The sequence below is a fragment of the Haliaeetus albicilla genome, chromosome 27, assembly GCF_947461875.1.
Source record: "Haliaeetus albicilla chromosome 27, bHalAlb1.1, whole genome shotgun sequence".
Lineage (NCBI taxonomy): Eukaryota > Metazoa > Chordata > Aves > Accipitriformes > Accipitridae > Haliaeetus > Haliaeetus albicilla.
Genome location: NC_091509.1, coordinates 3,053,099 through 3,079,364, shown reverse-complemented (window position 1 = coordinate 3,079,364; position 26,266 = coordinate 3,053,099). Strand labels below are relative to the sequence as shown.

Sequence of the window (26,266 nt, the reverse complement as noted above, 5' to 3'; positions counted from 1 at the left end):
CTGAATATGCATCACGTAGTAATACCCAAGTAACCCCATCTCTCTTTTTCTAGACCAAGCAAATGATCAACTGTGTTTCCTCACTAAATGAGAAGGGTCTCATCCTGCCCGGCTCCTTTCCAGCACATTATTCCATTTAGTGCTGGCCACAAGTGGTTTTGCTTTTCTGCATGGGGACAGGGCTGAGCCCCAACTCACTACACAGAAACAGGCAGGCATTAAAAATAACAAGGTAAGTTTTACATCATACATAGACATGCAAATCTCATACCAAGATCATGCAATAACTCACTACGCTCCTGGCAGGGGCATCCCCATGCCCTATACACCCCTTGGGCCCACGAGCTGCCACCCATCGACCTGCTCAGCAAGAGAAGCCCAGGAGGGACATGAGACTCTCCCCCTCCAGAAACACCTTCTGGCATCACTTTGTCCCCTGCAGCAGAGAAATGTCCCCCTGGGAAGGCTTCCGCAAGCGGAAAAAAGGGTGATCCAGCTCACAAAGGCAGATCCCCTGGTTTCTTCCCAAGTGAGTGTCCTTGGTTGCCATTGCAAAAAAAAAAAAAGTCTATTAACAGTGTGAAAACAAACCACAGTTATGAGTCAGTAACTAGCTCTGCAGTTCTCAGAATCACCTTGGTATCTGAGCAAGCGTCAGATAATATCTACCTTTCTTTTTGTTTCTCTCGGCGCAGGGGAGTGAGGGGAAAGGGACTTTCTTTCTAATACAGGCAAGAAAAGAATCCATGAATCAATACGTGAATGTTCCCAGCAAAACAAACCAGCAGTGCTGCGATATTAAAAACAATAAAGCTGTGCTAGATTGACAGAGCATCCGCAAAAAGTTATCTGATGGCACCGTACCTCCACAAAAAGTTATCTGATGGCACCATACCTACTCCTTTAATAAAGTAATGATTAAAAAAAATACACAAGGAGACAAATCCCAGGAAACAGCAGAGCTCCCCTCTGCCGTATCGCTGGCATTGCTTGCTCATGCTGCCTGCTCCTGCTACGGGCTCTGCCTGGGGAGAGGATGGGATTTCACATGAGCACAGTGCTCTGGCTGCATGAAGATGCTGCCTGTTTCTCACGCTGAATGCTGGGCTCAGAGGAAACAGAGGAACCAGCCCTAGTCTGACGGGGCTCGGTGCGTGCTCTGACTCCAGACTCTCCCGTTAGTGCTGTCGAGCAAGAAAGCAGCAAAGCCTGGCTTTTTTTTTTTTTTCCTATAAGGGTGAGTCATACCACTCCTTGGATTGCCTGTTATTTCAAAACAGAACATTTTTACATACAAAAGGAAGGGAAGATGTGTAGAAGACACAGGTCAAGAAGAGATGGATTACTGATGGGAAGAGGAAGCCCAGAGCCTGAATCTCATTTTGCTACTTCCTGCCCCTTTTTCACTCATCTACAGCCTTTTGTATTAGTTTGTTTTCTGGCACTCACTGCTCCTCCCAATTAAGTGCCACCGGAAAAGATCATTAATATGCTATATATCACCTCTTCCAGATAGCTGGCAGAGAGGTTTAACAAGCATCAGGCCTGGAAGCTCCCCCCAGAAGCCGCCCCAGCATCCCCCGGCCTTTCCCACTGTACCTCGCCTGCAGTGCAGACAGTGAGGAAGCTCAAATATCTGTGTCCACATTTCAAATAGAAACTCCTATGACGCTGGATGAAATGCTTTACAAAGGCACTTCATGTGCATCTCTTGCTTCCATTAGTTCTGTACTTCTGCTGGGAAACCACAGCTGCCTGTTGAGCACAGCATCGTCCTGGTCACTGCCCAGCACTCCTGGATTTCTCAGGTCCGCACCATCAGTGAGAGCAGGGGCTCTAATTACCTACTGTAATTAATTATTGAGAAAACTCTTTTATAATCACTACGTTTGCCATGCTCATGAACTGTTCCTTAGGCATGTGCTTGCAGCATCTGTAGGGGATGGGATGCTGGATGAACCCTGGCTGTGACCCACCGTGGCCATTCCCATTGTGCCACTTCTCCCAGGGGTTGCCTGCCTCGAGGCTGAAGGCAGCCACGCTGCTTCTTCCTGCAAATGAAAAGTCCTGCTGCTGTCAGGCCGGTTTTATCACCATTATTTTGCCTTATCATTGCCCCTTGATATGGACAAAGATTCTGCTGCTGTGCAGAGGGCCGACAAGGATAAGGAGATGTCCTTCCCTTCCTGGGATTACGAAGGAAATCACAAGAGAGGAGTTTCGTCCTTACAGCACAAGCAAACAACTCAAACTGCTGTCTTCTTCTGCCTCCCAGAGCACGCAGACAAATACTAAGCAGGAAGGGCCTGATCCCCAAGTCACAGGTATTTAGCTTTCAGCAGCAACTTGTACCACTGTCTTCCAGAAATGCCTGAATGTGATGAATTGTTGAGAGACTGAATGAACAGTTAAAAAAACCTCAACAAAGTCAAGGATGTTTCACATAAGACGTTTTAGTTGGTTAGTTTATCTGACAAATGTTTTATCTTAGCATCATAGAATGGTTTGGGTTGCAAGGGACCTTAGAGATCATCCAGTTCCAACCCCCCGCCACAGGCAGAGACACCTTCCACCAGACCAGGTTGCTCAAAGCCCCATCCAACCTGACCTTGAACACTGCCAGGGATGGGGCATCCACAGCTCCTCTGGGCAACCTGTTCCAGTGCCTCACCACCCTCACAGTAAAGAATTTTTTCCTAATATCTAATCTTAATTATATAGTACTCCAAGCTACACTAACAAATACCTTGCAATTCAACCTGTCAAAATGGTGATGTCTAAATACACCATCTTCTCCAATACCGATTCTGCTCCACGCTGCAGCAGAGCCAAGACATCTGAAACATTTTCAAGCTCACTGAGGGTGAATCCCTTCCCCAGGAAAAACCCAAACTCACTGCACTGATACATCCCAACACAAAGTGCCACTGTCTCTGCTCTTGCCCAGGGTCCTTATGTGTCTCACAGAAGCAAGCACTACTTTCCGCAGGACTTGAACCCTGCTCAAATAAGGTGCAAAGAAAGGGCCGTTCCCATTCCAGTTTCTTATTTAGCAAGAGAGAAGCTACTTACTGGTGCTTGCTGGGCTACTGTTTTCCCATGGCTAATGCCACATCACCATGTGGACTCAGGGTGCTAAGGGCTCCTCACAACCAGGATTACAGAGAAACATGCCCACGGTAACCTTGGGAGAACTTACTTTCTTGCATCCTATGATTTTTAATGTCAACCGCTTGCTTGCTGCAGTAATAATCATGTCTTTAAGCACCATCCATCAGGCCTACAGCTCAAACATTTGTTTATCTGAAAAGGGTTTTAGAGCCACTCTTTTGTCCTAGTGCTGAGAGGTCTTCTCTGTAATTTGTTTCCCTCGGCAGATATAATGAAAACGTTTTTAAAATGATGCCAGAATCAAATCCCTCCTTCTGCAATTTGATCCGCAGCTAGCGGAGAACAAAGCATCGCAAGGAAGGGGCTTTCCAGTAAGTAATACTTGGTTAGACACGCAAAAGCATCAGTTAGATTTGGACACTCGGCTGGACAACTACTTACAACTGCCAATTTAAACCGATCCAGTGCTCTCCCACAGCACCGGTATTTATGTTCTCTCAATCGATCAGCAAGTGCCAGGGGCCACGAGCCCAGTTATTCAAACTGGCGGTACCCCGTGAGCACCGGGCTCTGGCTCCCAATGCCTCTTGCCAAATCCACCCGCTGCCTGCACTTGGCTTCGCCTCTGGCTCCGGCAGCGGGAGAGCGGAAGGGGAGGGAGAAGCAGGCGAACCTGGCGGTGACAGGCGAGGGATCCTGGTTGACGCTGTCAGAGCAGGTCCGTTCAACTCACGCCTACCATCACCGGCGGCCAAAAAGATTATTCTGCATGTAGCCTGGCCTCATGCAGGGGCATGCACAGAGCCGAGCTAGCTGCCTGCCTAAAAACCCATCAAACCTCGACCCTCTCGTGGCAAGGTAACCACTGAGGATGAGAGTGCTGGCTGTCACGTGCAGGGCAGAGCATGTACCTCCTGTGAGCTGTCTGCCGCTTTCCGGTATGCTCTAAGATAGTAAGCAATGGAAACGAAGGCGGATGCTAGCCAGGTGCCTGGGGAGAAAGATTCTTACGGAAGAAGCGACGGGAAGGCTTGGGAGAGGACATATGGTGCCTCTCTGATGGGAGTCACTGCTGTGGCATCTGTTGATGCATCTTATGCTGCTGCCAATATAGAAAAGCTTCATACGGCAAAGAGCTCCAGCTCCTCGCAACAAGTGCTTCTGCCCTTCCACCTCCCTCTCTGCAAAGGCTTCTCTCTCATTTGCACTGCAACAGCAGAAAATACACCAGGAAAAAAATAATAGCACGGAAGGAAGAGGAAGGGTTGCCCTTTTGTAAAATTGGCAAAAACACGTGTTTTCACTTCATAAGCAAATGCTTATCTCCAGCTTTGAGCCAGTCATTTCTTATGCATTACCACACACCCTCGGTTACAGCATGATGCATGTGCTTAGCGATTCAATACAAAGCACTTAATTTATTTTCTCTTCTGATATTGGGCTCGATTCTGTGAACTGTAGCAGTTTAGAGTTTAATCCCACAAAGGTCTGGGCAGCAGAAGAAAGTGGAGATCAAAGCTGTCTAGCCACACTCCGATTATTTCAGCTATCAAACGGCATGCCGGGCTGCACGGACACTGCAGTGACCTTTGTCTCACCATGTCGCCAACTCAACGTCCAAGAGAAACATTATTTACAAAAGCCAGTTTTAATCCCTCTCCAACTCACTAAGTTATTTATCCCCAAGCCTACACGACTTCATAATGTCACTTGCAACCTATTCAATAATTGTCATCCCACAGGTGTATTTGTTATACTAGAAAGCCCATCTGGGATGCTGAAGGCTTATCTACGTTCAGAGAAGATCAATGCAGAATGTAGGCAGAGAAGGACGAGGGGGATGACGAGGAAAATTGAGAACCTGACAAAAGGAACTAAGGATGATATTTGTCCTGCCAAATTTTAGGCATCTAATACTTTTTTGAGCCAGGCGCCACTGGCTTCTTTACTATGACAGAGATTAGCACCTCCAGAACATCATCAACCACAGCTGTCTTCCACATCTGTCGCTCGCAGAGAGTCTCTCTTCCTCTCTCCAGTGGCTGTTGAGATGGCCACCACAGATGAACAAAAGGGCAGAGAAAACCATCCCCAAAGAACCTGGCAACACGGAGGCATGGAAAGGACACAACTGCTCTCTAGGGAGGGATAAACCATCAGGACCAAAACCAATATGAGAACCAAGAGGTCTAAGCTGGCCATGGTTAATCCATGATTGGAAACGAGGAGCTGAAGCCTAAGATTGTGCAACAAGAGGAAAAAAGGGGCAAAAAGGGAAACTATTTTCAAGGGGAAGGCTGGGAAGCCCAAGAAGACGTCTTCATGACCAGGTCTTAGCGATCCTTGTTCCTGTCCTCAGCTTCTCTGTTTATAACTCAGTCAAGGCTGAAACTGAAAAGATAAGACACGTACAACAGAGGAAAACCAAACTCCCTGCTCCCAGCTCCAGCTATCACCGGGAGCGTTTCAGGACACACTGTACTGCTGGCAAGGCATGCAGCTTATTGACTCAAATTGCATCTCTACTCAATGCGTGTCAGCTGGCTCATCTCATGTTTTCACACCAGCGGCCACAGTAACATCCCGGCACCAACATTTCCCTGAGCCTAGAGCATCCCTCCAGAGCCAAGAGACCCCAGGTCCGCAGACAGCTGGACAACATTTCCCCTGCTCAACACTGAAAGGTGCCTGATCCAAACCACCTGGCTGTGAGACTAGCAGAATGTATTGCAGAAACCCGTCTGCCAGCTACGCTGCCACGCTATAGCAAGAATAAATTTGAATAATAAAAACTGGAATAAGAAGATGCCTTGGAGAGAGTGTTGGTATAGTGCTTTCCAAAGCTTCGGTTTAAAGCCTTGTTTCTACAGCTAATGCAGTTGGTAAGGGACATTAGCCTAATTTTTGTCAAGAGAACTTGTCAACACTGCAGTATTTAAGATAGACACTAAGGACCTATTTTATCTCACAGATAGATCACTAGGAAAGAAAGTAGTTGTGCCACACTTGGTTCACAGGAAAATAAATTGACATTCTCCCTGGGCCTAATCAGGGGATGATGTTTTATAACACTGTGTGTGTGAGCAGCCTCACATTTTATCAGTGTGCATGCTGCAGCTGAGATCAGATCCAAATCCACCATGAAGTTAGATCCAGGAACCCACACGGAGGTGCTTTAGACAGGCCATTGCTGGAGATGGGCAGCCAGGGACACAGAGCCTGTCATTTTGCTTCCACATATAGTAGGTAAAACATTTGGCCCAATTCTGAAAGGTCAGGTCCTCCTACTGATGGTGCCCACCAGCTGAGCCACAACCAGTGGACTGTGATTTCAGGGCTAAGGGGAGAAAAATGGTGGTAGAAGTAGAGAATTGGCTTTGCCTCCTCAGGATTACAAGCAGAAGACTGAAATTGAACTTGCCTGGCCTGATTTTTAGAGATGATCCACAGGCGAGTCAGCAGAAAGCAAAGAAAAGAGAGGCTGTACCCTGCATCTTTAGGAAAAAAAACGTTTGCACGATCCTGCTCCCATCATACCCCGCTTTAAGGAATTAAAACATTCCCAGGAGCCCAAGTGCATTAATGCCAGCACAGCTTCACGGTTCCCATGTGCCAGCCTCAGAGTTGCGTTTGCAACAAGTCCAAGATAACAATGCTGGTGCCGTGGCATAAAGGCTAGTCTGAGACTTGCAGCTTCCTCAGTGAAAAGTTGAAAATGCCCTTTTATTTGCAGTTTTCACTCGGAAGGAACAGCAGTATTACCTTGTCCCAGCTTTGGAATAGAAATCAGCTTGTGGAGGAAGCCTGCAAGAGCACGACCCTGGGCTGCAGACTTGAGGGGAGGAGGGTGGCTCTGCTCTGCTCTGGATTCTGCACTCGCAGAAGAACTAAATCATTACAACGGTCAGAAATGTCCCTCGGGAAGGAAATCCTCTCAAAGATAAATCAATAACTCAGTGTAATTTTAGCATGCAGCCAGGAGAATTTACATTGCCAGGAAGTCTGAGAGCTCTGCCATGGAGACAGAGCCACAGCATCATCAAACGGCCCTGCAGTGGTCCCCTGCACAAGAGCTCACACTCTGGGTATTTACTGCAAAGCCAGGAGCATGGGCTCTGCCATGTCAGGACCTCTATGGACCCAAAACAAAACAGCAGCTGCAGGGATGTGGTACGGCAAAATTCCCTTGCGACAAACCTACCTTTCCCCGGCTGCGTCCCAGCTGCCCTCCTCCGCAGCAGCGTGGCTGCTCTCCGCAGTCATGGCAGCACTGGCAAATGCTCCTGGATCTTACAGAGTAAGAGGCATCCAAATATGAAGCGTGAGCTAAAACAAGCACAGGGGGAGTGCTACAGCCACAGCCTTCACCCCCTGGCCAGGGTTACAGGGGCTCCCACCAGCCAAACCATCCGCAAAATAAGGCGAGACAGTGATATGCTGCAGCACGCTGTGATTAATGAGACTGCAATTTACGCAATTATATTAATGCAAAGTACACTTGGACCAATAAGTTCAAGGAAACTAATGACACTTTACAGCACAGTTCAACACTGAGCAGTAACTCTAGCAAAAAGAAAAAAAAAAAAGGCCCCTAATTATTCAGTAGTTGTTCTCCTCCCAGATTTTCAGGGTCAGCTTGGAGGAGGAAGGTGGCCTGAATTATATTTTCGTTTCCAGAACATCAACAGAATCACTAACTAAAGTTCCAGCGGCAAGGTCGAAGCCTGCCTATAGTTATGCATGCCAACCCCCTCCCGACTGCCGGCTCCAGCAAACGGCGGCACCGCTGGACCCAAGAAGATCTCAGGCTGCCTGTCCCCTCTGTGAGCGTGTTTAAAACACCCGCACTCTGTGCTGCTCCTCCAGAGACATGGTGCCAGCGCCTCTGCCATCTTTTTGCTCTGGTCCCCAGCATGGATGGATAAACTACAACAACCAATTCCTTAAAAGCTAAAACTGGCCTCCTTGAAGTGCAGCATGTTTTACGTGTCTAGGAGTTGAACTTTATTGAAGATAAGCCTGACAAGCGAACACCCCAATCCACCTGGCAGCAATTTACTGTATATCCAGACCACCTATATATTGCGTATTGTTGCAACCAAAGCAGCCAGTAGACACGGAGCTTGTGCTGCCAATGCACAGAGGGCTTGGAAGCAGCCTGCCCACAGGCAGGTCAAGCAACAAACACGTCCATACCTGCCTGGAGAGCCCTGGAGCGGGACTGCTCACCACCCTGCTTCACATGAGCTTGAGGCACATGCAAACCCTCCCTACACAGAAAACTTCTTTGGCTGCTCTTTCTCCTTTGTGCTTTTAGGACTTGCCATGTGCATACACACGCATGGTCCTCTGTCCTCTTCAGTATGCACTTTTCCCCCACTGCAGCCCGCCTGGAGTAATGGATGCATTTTGGAGCACCTGTGCTGGCCACAGTCATGTCACCCCTCACACCCTCCTCTAGTCCCAACAAGCTCTCAAACAGATGTGCCCATGCTCCACCAATGCTGATGTGCTCTGAGAGCCTATCTGCAAATGCAACTTTACAGCAGCTATAGATGTGGTCTGTGTTTCCATATTATTTTGAGACTTGGACTTTGCACCTCTGAAATGCCAAGATCTGCTAGCAGAGCTGATCCAAGGGGCAATTTCAGAGCTCGTGCCAGCACTGATCCAAAGAGCTGAAGATGCATTATGACCTCCCCAAACAAAACCAGGACAACCTGTTACTCTCCTATGATGCAGAACACGTTCTGCCCTGGTTTGGGCAGCTTCAACTCCATGAAGACAACACAAAAAAGGAGACCTCACAAGCACACCTCCGTGACCGATATAAAACCAAATTCAAAACCAAAATTAAATGAGTGGTCACAAGTTCAGTGTCTCAAGATTGCACTCACGGGCTACAAGCTAGCAAAGCTCTCCTGGTATCTTCCAGGCTCAGCAGCAGCATCCTGCAAGAGGGAACATGCAAAAAGCCAACCCAGTGATGATTGGGAAGACACATATAAAGTAATCCATCACATGGCAATCTGCGTGCACCCAAACGTCCTGCAACACAATTTGAAATCAATAGCAAGACTTCGAAACCTTCAACCACACAGTGAAATATAAAGAACACTTGTAATATTGATTTTAAAAGAGCCTTAGAGAAGACAGTTGCAAAGGAGCCTGAGAAAGCAAAGCAAAATGCCTGAATTGAAGCCTTTTTTTCCTCAAAAAGACATTAATAATGGATTTTCAATGCAAGAAGAAAAACTGAAACCCACACCAGATTCTCCTGGTAATAACAGCTTTCTGCAAAGCCCAACTATTAATGTAACAGGGACGTCCATCAATCAAGTGCGCAGAAAGTACTCTGAGAGCTAAAAAAGGAGCAAGCAAACATCTGCTTTTGGCAACTTAAATTTTGCCCTTAAGCACAAAGAACATAATAAATTATCAGAAGGTTGGACTTTTTTCTTCCATCCTGGAGAGCTAAATGCTGAGGACGGGGGTAAAGGTACACAAACACGCTGCCACTGTGATTTGTGCTTGACAAAAAACGGGAGAAACAGGCATAATTTCATTTGTAGACTGAGGAACTCTCGAAGAAAGCCAGTGCTGTTCTCAGCTCCAACAAGGCAGCCAGCTCCCAACAGCAAACAAGTAGCAACACCCGCAGCAAGGTGACAGTGAACTATTCTTTGAGCTCACGGCTTTAGCAACCACCTTTCTGTAGTGAAGGAAGTTCTTGTGAACCCTTCTCCATCCTCAGCCTGTCCAAGACTGTCCACACGCTGGAGCGGTACCAGGGTGGGATGACGAGACATGCAAACTTGCTCCAAGATGACAGTCGCATCCCTCCTCGCTGCGGCTCTTCTCTTCCCATTGCTGCACACTGCCCGCAGGAAGCTGCGGTGATCAAGGCAGGTCACCGGTGCCTGCATTTCTCAGTGCTCTCATCAAGCAACGCTTCACATTTTGGGTCTGTCCATCCACCCAGAAAAGCACTGACTGGGGTGTCAGCAGCAAACCTGAGAAAATCTGGATTTAAACCAAAAAACCCAGCTGCCAAAGAAAGTAATTGGGGTGCCCCTATGCCTCCAATATTTCCTCTTTTCTAAAACACAGTAGGTCAAAACAAGTGCTGGAGATAATGAACAGAATTTACCAATTCAACCAGAAGAAGCTGCAGGCATCACTGTAACCAAGTCTTAATAAATTCTGAAGAGTGACACTATAAAATGACATTACGGAAGTCTGTATTTATTGTCTCCCCCTGCTTTCTGTATCCAAGGTGCTGCGTTACACTTGGTGACAGTTTTTCTCCCCAGCTACCAGTGTTGCAAATCCTGCCTGACACCTGACAAGCTACCCATTGGGGTTAACCCACACCAAATACACGCATCTCCACCCAATGTAAAGCTTTGGTGGTGTGAACAGGGATAAATGATTAAACCAGTACTGCCCAGGCAATGCACAGGAGAGTACAGACCATCTCCTCGTCTCTCAGGTGTGCTGGTTCCACAGGGCTCACTGCGATGCAGCAGGAGGGTGTTTTTGTCCCTGCTCCGCCAACAGAAGCGATGCAGAGAAGGAGCAGCCATTGTAGGAAGGCACCTTCATGCACAGCGATGTTTCAGAGCAGAAGCACGCCGAGAGCGGCCAAGGATCACTGCCGCACAGTCCCCAGGAACGCTGCCGGGCTGCACCACAGGCTGTGCCGGCAGAGCAGCCCCATCAGCAAGGTTCTGCCCAGCGTCACGGCAAGCCCTGTGCGAGGCATTGGGAGGTCCTCTCGTTCCTTGTGCCAGAACTGTGGGAAACCTCCCCGTTCAGGGTTCCCAGCTCCGCTACCACTGCGACACGCACTTCAGTGACCCTGTATCTGGCTTTTAGACAGCAGATATAGTCTTTCTCCAGCGTGATCTTCATCGAGTGTCTTGCTTTACCTGTTTGTATAGTATTCCTAAGCCTGCAAGATCACCTTTGCACTCAGGCTGTACATCGGCAGTGCCTTGGGTTGTGGATGGATACCTGACAAGTATAAAGATGCTATCGCCCCAGCCCTGTCTGCATCATCTGCACTGCAGAGGACACAAAAGAAATCATGTGAACCATCTATAGTCCTCCTCAGGAAAAAAAAAAAAAAGTCAACAAAAAAAACCCCCACACAAATCAGTTCAAGTATAGCAGAGACCAAACAGTAAAAATAGTCAGTGTAGGTGGTTTGATCTAACCTGAGGACATTTGTTGGAGTGGATGAAGGAAAGCATATACATTTCCTCCTCATAAAGTGGTCACATTAACACCTTTGACTGACACAGCTTGATTTGGAAGACCCTTGGCTCTTCCTACTCTCCTGTTTGCCAGCAGACTGGGCTTTCCCCGCAGGCAGCAGGGTGAGGTACGAGCTCTCCTCTGTCTGCAGCCTCACTCTGCTCCTCCTTCAGGACATGTCCTTTCCACTTCAGGATGTAATCCAAAGGTTTTGAGAGCATCTGGAGAGATCAAAGTGGGTAGAAAGATGATTAAAACAGGGGTCAACTGAAAAGCACCCTGGCTTATCTTCCAGCAAAGGCTCTGGCCCCTGGGGTGCCTTCACTCCAGCTTCTGGCTCCTGGCTCCAGCTGGTCTCAGACATTACTTTCTGCTGCCTCTCTCCAGAGAATTCTTCAGCAACTCTTCCCACGTTTGCTCCGTTCAGATTTCAGCTGATGTTAGCAAGGGGGAACAGTCAGCATTACCACCAGGATTCGCAGTTCCCTCACCAAGAGATCTTCTGTCTTTAAAAAGGCACTGCCATACAGAGTCACAGATCAGTTGAGGTTGCAAGACACCTCTGGAGATCATCCCATCCAACCCCTGCTCAAGCAGGGTCACCTCAAGCAGGGTGTCCAGGACTGTGTCCACTTGGGTTTTGAACGTCTCCTAGGATGGAGACTCCACGACCTCTCTGGTGGAGTTGACCTGCTTCAGTGTTCAATCGCCCTACAGTAAAACAGATTTTTCTATGTTTAAACAGGATTTCTTCTATTTCAGTTTTTGCTGTCGAGGCCGCTCTGAAGGGCAGCACACTCAACAGGTGCAGTAGCCACTCCTCCCAGCTTTATATCATATAGTCTGTAGACCCCTTCACAATACCTGTAAAACCCTTCACAATTTGCTACCTCGTTACAGCTCTAGCTAATCGAGATACAGAGAGGTCTAACCATTTTTGCATATTATCAGCTGCAAAACAGTGAGATAACTGTAATTAGTAGCAACCTGGTTAGCAGGTTAAATGACAGTATAATTAATGAAGCACAGGTGGGCTTTGTTTCAAATAGGAAAAGCAGCAGATTATATCAAAATGTAAATGCATCTTAAAATACAGTCTCGGTGATAACTTAAAGGTGCTTTTAGAAACACCACCAGACAGAAACAGAAAGGTTTCGCTTGGGCTGAACGACAAATCCTAAAAATAAAACCTGGTCTGAGGTTAAAATGTAAATTGTTGATTAGATCTATTTATTCACACCCTGCAGTGATGGGAGAGACATGCAGCTTAATGTTTCTTCTTTTACTTTGCAGGATCATAGGCACATTCCTGTTATTGCCATTGCCGCTTGCAAGGTCTTTGCAACCCTGGGAGATCTCCAGCAGAAGAACAGAAGAAACACCAAGTGACAGACTGCATACATTAATTCAGTATTCAGATAACATCCTGTTGCAAGTGAATGACCCAAGCAAAACTTCCTGCGGTCTTAAGGAGCAGGCAGAAAATCAGGAAAGAGGAAAAAGAATCTCCGGACTGAAGAAAGATCTTTTGAATCAGAAATGTTATCCTTAATTAGAATTTCCAACACCACCACACTTACCCCTTCCAAAATGTAAACACATAATAAAAATTTAAACTTGAATATAGTGTTGTAAGAGTTCTTGCAATAAATGGGAATTAGTTCTACAAAACATCAAGACAGACCCAAGGAGATTACATTTCATTCCCAAGCTTATGCTGGTAAAGCAGAGCTGGAAAAACAGAGATATATTTATTTTTTAACTCAGAAGCTTCCCTGAGATGCTAAGGAAGCTGTTTCAGTAAAGCAGAGACATTTGTTTCAGTGTGCATTCAAGTAAGAAAAAATGCAAAACAAGCTTCTAGACCTCGAGAAACATCAAGTAGCTTTTTTAATTTACCTCCCAAATTCATTGTAGATTCTAAAATGAACAGAGGGCACAGATCAGAGAAAATGTCTCACTAAATCAGGACAGCATGATGGATATTCAGAGTTTTCCTCAGAAGAGCAAGGTGCTTTTAAGACAGAACGGAGGAGGCAAGGCACATGGCTCTGAAAAGCGTTTGTGGAAAAAGAAGATCTGTTGCTAGTGTGACCCTATACATAAACATATGGAAAAAATTTAAAAAAAAAAAAAAAAAAGCCGCACATGCAGCCCCATCTGAGTAAGAGCACTAATTTGCAGGCGTGAACTGTGAAGGACCAGGACGAAATATTCCTCGCAGAGGCCATTTGACTGTGTGCTGACTGCCTGAAAAAAAAAAAAATCTGACTTTGTGCTCACCCACCTAGAATCAGTTTTGTAGAAATTTTAGTAAGCAGGGTCTTAGCCCACGGGGGAGACTGAAGGAAGGAACAGCCAGAGCAAGACCATGGGGGAAAATAATTTCTTCCTAATTATGAAAAAGATAATGCTGTGAAACTGTGTTTTAGTGATGTACATGATCTACACTGAACACCAAAGAAAAGGAGGGTTTAGCTCCCAGAGCCAGGTGTTTTTGTAACAACTGTCAAACACACACCAGGGACCAAACCCACAAGCTCCCAGAGCATATGGCCACATATGTGTCTTGGGAAAAGGGTTCAGAAATGGTCATTCTGGCCACAGGCTGTATGGTACTATAGTTCTGCGTGGGCTAAACAGCACTTCTGCTCCAAGAAACGTTGAGTCAAGGCAGGTAGTCTGGATGCAGAACCAGTGACATTAAAGGGATGGATGTGGAAGGAACTGGAAAGATGGTGCATCCTTTCAGCGATGGGGCAGACCACCTGCCTCCATCATGGCCAACCTCAGCCAGCAAATGAGATAAAACACAGGAGAGCAGTCTGAAAATACAATGTCTGCATTATATCAATAGGTCAAGGATTAATTTGAGATTGCATAATAAAATTGCAAATTTAGGGGAAAAAAAAAAAATCAACTCTGCAGGAAGGCCTGATCTCCAGAGCTGCCAACCTCTCCAAGAGTGTGTGGTCAAAATATGTACGACAGCAAACCCAGCCCCATGCTCCAGGAGCAGTGCTGCTCTGCTGTCATGCCACAGGCCAGGAAATAATTTCCAAACCAGGAAAATAATTGCTCTTGGAGGCCTCTGTCACCAAAGAAGAGAGAAGGACGGCTTCGGGTAATCAGGAGGTGCTGAGCTCTGCTGGCACAAGGAGCCTTACCCTGCAGCTCAGAGCTCACAGTGTGCAGCAGCAGCTGGATGGCTCACCTGATCTCCAGCATCTGTGATAGTGCTTTGGTGGGAATTCAACGCTTTCCTGGCCACAGGAGCACCCTCCAGGGTTTCGTGTGGGTGGAGGTCCAACCCGTGGCTAAGCAAGCACACATTGCAACGCCTGGAATGCTTGTCCCACAAAAAAAGATCATGCATTTGAAGTGTGAGAGGGTTGCTCTGATTATATTTGGTCAAACCTTCAGAACCATTTAAATGGCTCTGGAACCCAAGCTACACTTTTTGAAAAACACTTTCCCATAATACCCAATGAAAATGTTGGAGCCAAGGTCCTGGTATGGCTTGCTTGCTCTGGAAGGAGGAGGGAAGATACTCAAATTGGAAATTCAAAATAACCAAGGCTGGATCCTCTCCCAAAACATCTTCCAGGAGGAAAAACATTTTTCTTCCAAAGCACTGTTACAAGCTTGAAATAAACGTGCAGACTGTTAGATAAAGACAGAGATAAAAATAGGCCTGTTATTAAATACCTCTTCTTTAATGAGGTTCATCCTTCTAAACAGTCACATGAAGGTTATTAAAGTTATTGCAGAAAATATAGCATGCTTGCACATAAAAATCATAGCAAGATATTCCTCATCACCCAGCGAACATTTAAGCATCTCTCAGCAGCTCACATGCTCACAGCATCCCTGGCTTGGCAGAAAGAAGATAAAAGAGAGGAATAAGAGATGTCTTCTCTGGGAAACAGTCTCTCTTCTTTCAAAGCACTTTTTCCCCTCCAAACAATGTAAATTTAACCATGTAAATGATTCCCACTGCTTATGTCTACTGCTACACAGCTGATACACTTATTCCCTTCGCTAATGCTACAACTATAGTAACACCAGTCAGAGCATCATTAAAGCTAAGTTTGAAAATATTTTGAAAAATGCAGCCTAACTTCCTCCTGTTGCACGAAAAAAGCCAATTGACTCTCAAACACCTCCATCACCTGGTTTATAACCACTTTAAATTAACCCGTAACACACTGCGGAGCATGAAGTCATACATGCAGCTAGCAGGAGCCACGGTTTGTCTCGTGAAAATACATCATTACACCCTTGTTTCAGTTATGCCCAACATCCAAGCCCATGTCTATGTGTTAAAGAAGCTGCAAACTTTTATCTCAGCTGCTCAGAAGTGTAATTAATTTTTGTCAGTACGTGCATCACTGCAGAAGACTTTTATAACCAGCTTGTTTAATGAAACCAGTAACACCATGGCCAGTAAGGGAAAGTATTCACCCTGACAAACTGAAAACCCATCTCAGCCCCACTCTGCTCCTAAACCTGAGCAATCTGGGTCGTAAATTTAGAGTTTTTTCTCATGAACACTGGTGCTGCCAGGATACCGGCAGTTCTTGAAATGACAGAAGACAACAGAAGTTTTCTCTGCATTTGGGGGGAAAAAAAAAAATTGGCTTCCAGTTCATTTTACAAATACTGAACCCAATACCCTCACGGATGTTCTGGGAAAACAATGGCTGCAAAACCTCCCAGGTCACGAAGAAGCAGATAGAAAACACAGGGAACAACCCTGAGTCAGACCAGTACCTGGCCACACTGAACATGTCCCACTGAGTGGCACCTGGCCGCCTATCCCGCTACTCCGAGAAGTGCTGCGCTGGGGCTGGGCACAGCCACCAACCCCTGCAGTTCCACATAATTAAAACCTGCAAGTTAAGTGTAGTGACATGCAACAGTCCATTTCTGCCCAGTTCCCAGGAATGATTTAGTACCAGGAGCTATACAGTTCTGAGGTCTTACATTATCAAAATTTAAATATCTATATACTGCATATACAACATGCTACAAAATATATAATCAAAATCGCATTACTACACTCAAATTAGAGGTGCAGAGTGTTTTTTATAAAGTGGGAGGGGTTTTTTTATTATTTTAATGTGCACGTTCAGTTACTGGCCTATAAATTTCTGTTATTTGCTACCGTTTCCCATTTCTTAGTGTGAACGACAAAGGCTCTGCAGGTCTGACCTCTCCTGGAAAAAGTCAGCTTTGTGCCCAAGGACCCAGTCCACTAACATTCATGATTTGTTTCATGAGTGTTTCAACTACACAGGTCCGAGGCTACAACGCTCCCAGCATCACCTACACCAGCATCTCATCAGGATGCTGGCAGCAGCTCCTGGCAGCTCACCATGCTGGGGACAGCCAGCCCACACCTGCCTCACAGCCAGGACGCCGGACTGCTCACTGTGCAGCGCTGCAAGCCGTTGTCTGCACATTGAAGAGACGGCTTGACAAGGACCAGGTGTGCATCCCTGGTGGGTGCCCTCCAACTCCCCAGCTCAGGGAACCTGCCAGTAAAGAAAATCCAAGTGGATAATGCAGAGCAAGGCTGGAGACAGGTAACTGCACTGCCCTCATCTGCATAGCTGAGCCAGAGGGAAAGATGCTCGTACAGACAATATCTCCATGTCCAAGAGTTGGCATCCTTCAAACACACCCTACTCAAATAGCTGTTTGAGATGCCGCCTGTCTGCACGCTGTCCGAGCGTCTCTTGAGCAGTCCCAATCCTGCCCTCTTACCAACAACAAGCAGGGACACTGTTATCCCTCTTACACAGAGAGGACTAAGGCACAGAGACTCTGCTTTACTTGACATGCCTGCCCTCCAGTGCCCCACACCAGAGCCAGAAGTGGCACATGGAGCTTCAGCCCTGGCACTTTTGCCAGAGAAGGCTTTCAGTGTAAGGAGGAATTAAGCACAAGCCAGCGTTAGAGAGACGATGCATCCTGTGATGTGAAAGTGAGAAGTCAAGGAAACCCCACAAGGATGGGGAAGCTGAGAGAGGAGAGCATGAAGGCATGTGGTAATAAAAAGAAGGACAGGCACAAGATACATTTAAGATATCAAAAGCCTCGTATGCAAGAGGTCAGATGGAAAACAAGCAGAGGAAGAGCTACTACTGGCCATAATTCTACCTCCAAGCACTGAACATTTGCAATTGCTCTTGAGACTGCCTGGGCTTTCCTACCTGCTGTAATCACCCTGCAGCTCTCCCTGTTGCTGGCCAGAGAAAATTATAACAACTCCACAGTCGAGATTTTCCCCCTCTGCACATCAGTAACAAGTTATTTTATAAAAAGACCTGGAAAAGAAGCATTTCATCTAGTATAAATGAGGTTTTTAAATCCCATTTGCCTTCCCTCTTCATGCAAAGCTGTGCTGATCTTATGAGGCTCCTATTTCCTGGATTACACGTGTCAAGCTTTGCAAAAACGAGCATACCCTGGTGGTTTAACGCCATATTTCACAGCCCTCTCTCAACCATGCTGACATAAATATTTCAGAGACCTGCACACAACTGTTTGAGTTAGGTCTAGGTCACCAAGAAGCCAATGGTTCGGACAGATTCATTAATTCAGCAAAACACTTAGCAGGAGCCAGTGTAGCTCAGGAGATCCCAGTGAACAGCAGGAGCAAGATACCCACCAACAAGGTGTAAGGAAATCCTCGCCAGTCACCACGTCACCCACACGGGCTGTGGGACAGGCCCTGGCATGGGACTCTTGAGCCAAAGGGATCCTTCCTGCCGCTACCTTCTCCTCCCCGCTTTAAAAACCTCTTCTTAGCTTATCACAGTGCTGGCTCATTCAGCCACTGAAATCTCCTGAAAGACAAAGACTGGCAATGAAACTGGACTGAATTATTCCCCATTCTGAGTCCTATTCTTTCCAAAACCACAGCAAGTCCTTCAAAGCAGCTTCTGAAATTACCTCCCCAGCGTGAACACTTTCTTTGAGAAGAAAAAACACGTGTTTTCATATGTGTAAAACCTTGTTTGTGCAGTAAATGAGACAGGGAAGACCTGAGACAAGTATGAACAGCAAAGACAGCTACTGACAGAGAAAGCAGCCTGAGGATTCTTGGAAGTTACAGCCATGGATATTTAAATGCTAAGCAATGTATCATCAGCTCCCTGCTGAATGTAAGATGGTTTCATCTTTGCAGAAGCAGCAACAAGAGCATGCTCACGTCAACTTTGCTCTGGCAGTTTGATCAACAGCAGCAGTCATGTCTTCTTATTTTTTAACTGCAATATAATTAGGCACTTAGGAAAATTACTCTGAACAGTACAAATGCTATAGAGTAACTGCAGGTATCAGCACAGAGCTCTGCAAGCAAGAAGTTTAACCACAGCTAAAGGTACAGGCCAGCCGAGCTCCTGTAACACATGCTCTGCCTCACTAGGTACTGAGACATGCTATCCAAACCTGAGAGGAGATCCAATGGTGCAACATTTCAATCGCCAATGCAAGATTTTGCTCCATTTCTCCAGTCTGCAGGGAGCTGCTCTGGACCAAAGGAAACCTTTCTGTGCCCCACTGTTGCCTCCTCTCAAGTGGAAAGCATGCAGAGTAGACTGTAAATATTTTGGTATTTTGGGCAGATGAGGTTCTCACTTGGTCCATCTGGATTTGGAAACTGGACACGTTAATTGCCAACTTCAAACTGTCAGCTGAGAAACCTGCCAGCAAGTTTCTGCCACATCAGGAACTAGGTAAATGCTGCTGCCACAGAGGTGGACAGAGCCCATCTGCAGAGCAGCATGGGCTCCCTGCAGTGCTGGTCACTGCTGAGGAGATAATTAACACCCTTTTTTTTTCCCAGTTAAACCCTTGCCTCTTATATCCTTTTTCTTAATCTTCACAGCAATGTCTTCCCAGAGGAGCTACTTCTGACCATAATGTCAGGTGGAAAATCTGCTGGTCAGTGATATGACTAGCTGGTCAGAGCAATCAAACTTTCAATCATCATCAGGAATGCTAAACAAAACAGAGGAAAATAACAAAATAGTAACAAAAGTTACAACAAATAACAAAAGTAGGTAATTCCCAGGAAATGAAGCATTCATGTGCTCTAGGATGTTGTGTGGCAGATTTGAGGTCACCTGAAAACATGGAAGAAATGCTTTTATATAAAGAACCCCCAAGAAAACTGTCAAACTGGTGGAGAAGACCATCAGCACCATTCAATCTTTCCATTCATCTCTGCCATCCCAAAGACTAAGGATCAGCCTTTGGTTGCCATAACCATCTGGCGAGATCACCTTGAAAAGTGGTAGGGTGTTTCTGTGTGCTGACAGACTCACCTCCATGCACTTGACAGAGCAGCAACAAAAGCAAGTCACCACCTCTGCTACATTTCTCTGAGATCTTCCAACTCACAAGAGTACTATCACCTGGTAAAAGTGCATTCATAAAGGAAAAAGACATCAGAGGAAGCACAACTTCAGAAAAATTCTGTGTCTGTGGTGGAACAGTTACCTGACCACAATAAGTGATCTGACCACGGGTGTGAACATCCATTTTGAGGACATTGCAATCCTACTCATTAAAACCCACACAGCCTGCAAGTTCCTATGGATGCTAACCAAGAACAGAACAAAAAGCCCCAGAGATGTCTTCACCGTTTCCTCAGACAACACCAAAAGAAGTAAAATAATAGAGGTGCTGGACAGCTTTCCAAGGCGCACGTGTCCTTTCTGTCTAACCCAGCTGCGCCTGGTGCATTATTTAGTGCCAAGTGAGAAAGAAGCAATACCTAACAAAGTGTTAAAGGACTTTGTGAAGTTTCACCAACCTTTCCACAGCCCATCAGCTTCCCAGCTAGCTGGCAGAAGAGACAACTGATCTCCTTGCTTCCAGATTACAGGCAGCAGAGCTCTTAGGGTAACTGTCTCTCTGTGTTTGCATCCAGCTACCTCCAGCAGCTTGAAGCGTGCTCAAAGTGCAAGAAAGCACTTGATCAAAATCCAGCTCACATTGTAGGCAGCGAGGGAACAACCGCACAAAGCAGTGTTACATATACAATAACAATTGAATTTGGTGGAGGGATTTGACAGGTTACAGGTTGATGACACTGCTGCAGTCTCGACGGAAACATGGTTTGATGCAATTAGCAACAGAGCAAAACTGGAAATACATGCATAAAAGATGAGCAACTGCAGAACTGGACAGAAGCATAAAAATCCTGTGTTGAGCTCAGAACAGGAACAAGATGAAACAGGAGCACGACGGGGAGAAACGCAACTCTGAGCTCCCTTCCACTATTCAAAATTGAAGATCCAGACTTTAAATCAAAACATTTGCTTCCTCCGGAGAGACTGGCCCCTTTGCTGCAGGAATACAACAGAAGACAGCGTGGGGGCATCCTGGAGAGGCAGGCAGCAGAAAGTAAACTTCTGAGCACTGTGCTGCGGTTCACTTTGGCCTGTGCTGAGCACACACCAGCCAGGACTCTGCTTGGCTACAAGCGAGTGAAATCACATCAGAGAACATTGGAAGATGCAGAACCACCAGATTAGACATACTGCCAATGTGTGTGCCTCTGCTAAAGGACTGAAAGACACATCCCTCGTGCAGCCATGCTGGCTGCTTCCCTTGTCCTGTGGGTCAATTCCCTTCCCAGCACAGACCTGTGCTAGCAAGGGGGAAACCCTCGAGCTCAGAGGACACAGGAACGGGTTCGTGGTGGTAGCAGGTTCCCCAGCCTTGCTTCAGGTAATACACATGCTAAAAGTGCGAGTCACAGTCTACACACAAGGTTTCGCTACAGAGAAACCCACAGGGGACAAAAACCCAGGCTGACAGGGGGAGACCAAAGATGACTCCTCTTTCTGACATGTCTCTACCCAAATCTGCACGTACACCTGAAATGAGAATCCGTACTGGCTAGACGATGAGGCAGGCCACCACTTAAGCCTTTTACAAGAGTAATTTAAATTCTTCTCCTCTGCGAATGCTAACAAGCTCCCTACTTCCACAAGCCCTTCACTGCACAGGCCCAGCCTGGAACTGCTACAAAAATAAAGCAGAACAAAACACCTGAGCAATAGAGAAGGTGCTTCTGAACAAAACTGGCAACGACGTTTATAGTGACTGCAAGCATATACATATTCTGCTTCAACAAGGGTGGTGGGGATGCACCAGTCTGAATACTGAACAGGGACAGCACATGCCTTCCATACATAATGGTACCAAAATGGAATACAAGTATATACTGGGGCTTTTGCTAGACATTCATGTTATACAAAGATTTACATTTGGAACAGTTGTTCTGCTATATCTGGCAGAAATTTCAAGACAAATGGATCCCATATTTATTCATTCAATGATAACTGAGCACAGGATAAAGCTCTTTTAAATTCAAAGCACTTTATAAAAATTAATTACTACTTAGTTCACCCTTCTGAGGTGGGAAGGTATTACACCTGCATATACATGAGGACACCAAAGCACAAGTGGATTAAATACCTTGTTCAAGACCTCAGAGGCAGGCTTACTGATCATCCTAATTGCTGAAATAAGTGTGCACACATGCATCTGTGTGTGTGTTTAAATGGGCTTATCCTCTCCAGAGCCATTCCCAGCGCATGGGTTTTTGCAGTGAAGCCAGCCTACTCAGTTGGTGTCTTCTCACCATACGTGTCCCATACATGTCTAATAAAAGATACCAGCCCAAAAAAAAGGGAAGAGGTTTTTTTTGTGGCATGTATAGATAGGGATAAGAGCTGGATTTCAAACACCCAAGGAACAGAAAACCTATTGTTAAAAAGCTGTGTAGTGTTACATTGATGGTTCTTAATCAGATTGCCACTGAACAGCATTTCACCAGCCCACACTGGAGCACAGCAGACCTGGGATACCACATGCCAACAAACGTTATAAAATCTGTCCCTTGACAAGCGTACAAAGAGAGAAAGGGCTTCTGAGCTAGTGAGAGAGACACATCACCACCTACAACGTGAATGGCAGCCCACTCGACCTGCTCCAGTGAACTGAGAACACTTTAGCAACCGCTCCCATTGCCAGCCAGTTCTGTGATGGTCTCTTGTCCCTGTATTGGGTCATTGGGTCCATACCTCTTTGTCTGAACACCAGCAAAAGAATACATCGTCATGGGAACAAACAGGTATTTTGAGTTTCTGCAAGGTTTCTGTCAGTGCTGTCAGGTGGGGTTTCAGAGGGATGCTATAATTAGTCATCAGCATGTTACCTGGACGGATGGTTTGCCACTGATGTGTGGGGTAAAACACTTCCAGGTCTTCAGGATCAGCATCATCTTCTGTTATCGGCTCTTTCCCACTGTCATCTTTTATGTCGCTCTCTTCTATTTTTGTAAGGGCAAACTCCTTTCGGATAGAAAAGATTCAGCTCATTAGCAATTGCATCTGAGTAATTTAGTGCCGGCTGAGAATACAAAATTTTTTCCCGCGCCAGCAGATTTTTTTTTTGACATCCAAGATTCTTTCCACATGGTTAAATTTAGATTTAAAGTATATTAAAGGTTAAACATGCATAAGTAGCATGACATTTGTGCTGAACAAAGCAACGCAGCTTATTTCCTATTCCAATGCAGGCTGCAGGTTTAAAACAAGCTTTCACAGAGCCTCACCTATATTACAGTCAGAACCAGGAGCCCTGACTATTACTAGGGTTGTGTAACATTGTAAGACCCCGTTTTCCCTTTTCTAAAAATATGTCAAACTTTTAACTTTTTCAGCTGAAATTTTCCACGCAAGTGGAACGCCTCAAGCGTTGGGGTTTTTTTTTTCTTAAATGCACTTATTTCAGGCTTGGAGAAGATTTCAGCTAAAATAGTTCAGCTATTTCCAAAATAGGACACAGGGAAAACACACCGAATTGCCCACACGATAAAAAAGCGAGCATCCTTTTCTCCACCCGTTCCCAGTGTCCTCCAAGTCTTTTAAAACAATGAGGCAGCAATTTAATCACCACCTACGTTGTAAGTGCAGCACGTGAATGGCAGAGGTGTGGTAGATGAGCTAGCACGAGTGGTATGACGTTACGCAAAGGAAAAAACAAGGATGAAAAGCAGGAAAAAAAACCCTTGCTGTGAGGGAAACCTCACTGTTCAGTGGAAAGTCTCCCTAGGGAGCTGGTGGGAGTCATGTAAAACTGCAACAGATAAAATTATTGAGAGCGCATAGTAAGTAACGACCTCATACTATCTTACACCCGGCTATTAACTGCTCGGGAAGCAGGTCTTTGCTACTCTGGTTTTCACAGGAACAGATAAGCTAGTCCAGGCTAATCATCCAGACAGCTCAGTTTCTGTTGCAGGGAGTATTATCAGCTTCTGATATCGCCAAGAACGCCACCACTGAATCATTTCAAATAACCAGCCTATAGTGAAAGATTGTTCCTCATTGTTGGCAATTAGAATAAGAGTTACAGCTCACTTCATGAAGTGTGTTGATATTAATCCTTAGAATGTTTTCATAGGGAAAAAGAAGTCGTCAATTAAGAGGTTAATGAGAAATTTTAGGCCATGTTCTGCCTTCACTTCTTCCACTTCTTGGAAAAAATGCATGCATATTTCCTGGCAGAATCTGGGTGCTTTCCATATAAATATCCGTTACCCAGCCTAGGAGAGTGTTTTCTGAGCAAGAGAAATGTCAGCCTGAGCAAAACACGTACAATTAGCAACGACAGTGGCAACACATGAAGATAGTTGACAAACCTATAGAATGTTTTTATTTTATCTGTCAAAAGGGACTGAAATTTCGGAAATACACTGGAAAGCAGAGCTTAACTCCTGCTTTCGTGTAGTGCATCAGAGGCTTGAAATTGTTAAAATTATGACAAATGGTTAAAGCCCAGTAACAATCATAAACATAAAAAGCCAGGTTCTGCAGATGAAAATCAATGTTAACATTTTCTGAGCCAAGACTCAACAGGACTAAAATAAATGAGTCAGAGCAGTTATTACTTAGCTTATTTACGCTGCTATATTATTATCCAAGAGGGACTTAACGATACAGGCTATTGTAAATTTACCAACAGGCCTCTGAGTGTTGTATCTGTTGAAACACATAATGGAGACAGCTGATGTTTACTGGCTCTGCTTAAGAGAAGTGTCTAAATGTTCAGTAAGGGTAAAAGGATGTGACTTGGTTCACTTAAATGTTAATGCCACTGCTTGGCCTGCAGTTGCTTTGCAATACCCCATTTTCATTAGTATTTCTGGCAAAAACGGGCAACAACACACAAGCAATTCTTCATTTATGCAGAAATTAGGTAGAAACCTTTTCAGTTTGTTTTCATAATTAAGACAGTAGAAAGAACGAACAATGGAAATTTCCTTAAAGGCAAAAAGCCTCCTTGCTTTATCAGTCTGAAATCAACTGCAATAAGCTGAAAAGCCTCAGCAGGGAGGCTTTGAGACAATCTGCAGTCTGTTTGCAATAAAGGAGGGGCATGGCCACCATGGAGCGCTGTAGCGGGAGTGCAGGAAAAGGTGATGGGAGAGTTAACCACACATTGCATCAATCCTGTCTGAACTTCGGTGTCAGGCTGCCTGTCAATTCAGGCAGGTATCACTGGGTGGCTGTCCCAGTGCTCGTTCTTCAGCTGGGATGACTGTGCTCTATCTCCAGCCTCTTCCCCTCCCTCCCTGAAATAAAGACAAATTATTTCACTGTTACATGACTCCAGGTGGGCCCAAGGCACTGGTCTACAGTGCTTATATTGTCACCTGTCCCTTGTATTTGCTCTGGGTAATAGCACAGTCCCCAGACAGTTGCATCACACAACCAACAGAGCAGCAAGCTGCAATGCAAAGGCAGGAGCGAGTGCCCAGGGACGTGGCATCCAGTGATCCCCTACTCCAGTTTTGCTGGGGGACCCCCCGTTTTAAGCCACAGCATTAAGTAAACTAAAAAACCACCACTCTTTACCGCTCAAGCTTTCTCAAGGAAGCTTTCCAGATCTGCTAATTTAGGGGGGCCTAGCACCTGGGGCTTAGCAGCAGAATCCAGTCCAGGGGAGTTTTGCACACCTGTACAGTGCAAAGGGACAGACAGCAACCACTCACCTCAACTGCAGCTTCAGAACAACACTGCAAGTACCAAAATCCATGCACATGCAAGGACCTGAGAGGGTGCTCTTCCAAGCCTGACTCACTTGCGGTGACTCAAGAGAGGCACAGTTAGGAACATAACTGAGGCCACCTCTTCCCATCTTCTTGCCACTAGACCGCATAATTAGCTTTGCCTCTTGCCACAGTGGGAACGTGTGACAACTCCAAATAGAAAAAGTGACATCTGGCAAACAAGAGAGCTGCCCAAATTGCACTGTGCCTGTTGCAAACCCTCTGGATTGAGCATATACTGGATTTCCTGGGGTGAGGCAAGCGGTCTCAAGAAAGAAGCCCTTCTGAAATGTTATTGAAGGCCCACTGTCAAGGAGAGGTGATTCACCAACTGCTGCTACATTCTACTTGGTCCTACAGAGGGATCAGGTAAGGCTGTCGCCCCACCAGAGACTCCGGTGGCTGGACAGCCCTTTGCGAGTGAAGCTTTCAGCCAGAGCAGCCAACACTTACAGGAGCTCTGTTGCTTAGGCTTGACTGGGAAAACACCACAGAAACCACCAAGACCAGCAGGTTGACTTTGGCAGCAGTGGAGAGGAGACTGGCCCAGTGAGACATTGCCATCAGCCTGAAATGCAAAGGAAAACAAAACGAACAATATTTTAGTCCACGTTTTCACAGGTTTCAGCATTCTTTACACGACATTTTGCAACGCAGCACGGGTTCAGGGGTGCGACACCACAGGAAACAGAACACCTCGAGGTGTTAGTGCATGGGTCTCATCAGGGGCAGCCAATAGCAAGAGGTACCGATTTT

General features: G+C 46.0%; 1 protein-coding gene across 3 annotated transcripts in view; it reads right to left on the bottom strand.

The window, feature by feature from the left end:
• The window catches only part of SIL1 (SIL1 nucleotide exchange factor), a 100,074-nt gene that overhangs the window by 50,305 nt on the left and 23,503 nt on the right, over positions 1-26,266 (bottom strand). For all 3 annotated transcript variants that reach the window (XM_069773105.1, XM_069773104.1, XM_069773106.1), the window contains 2 exons: positions 25,964-26,078; positions 22,613-22,748 (listed from right to left, as the gene is read on the bottom strand). In XM_069773105.1, coding sequence (XP_069629206.1) covers positions 22,613-22,748; positions 25,964-26,074 — 247 coding nt within the window. In that variant the 5' untranslated portion in view covers positions 26,075-26,078. The remainder of the gene's footprint in view (positions 1-22,612; positions 22,749-25,963; positions 26,079-26,266) is intronic.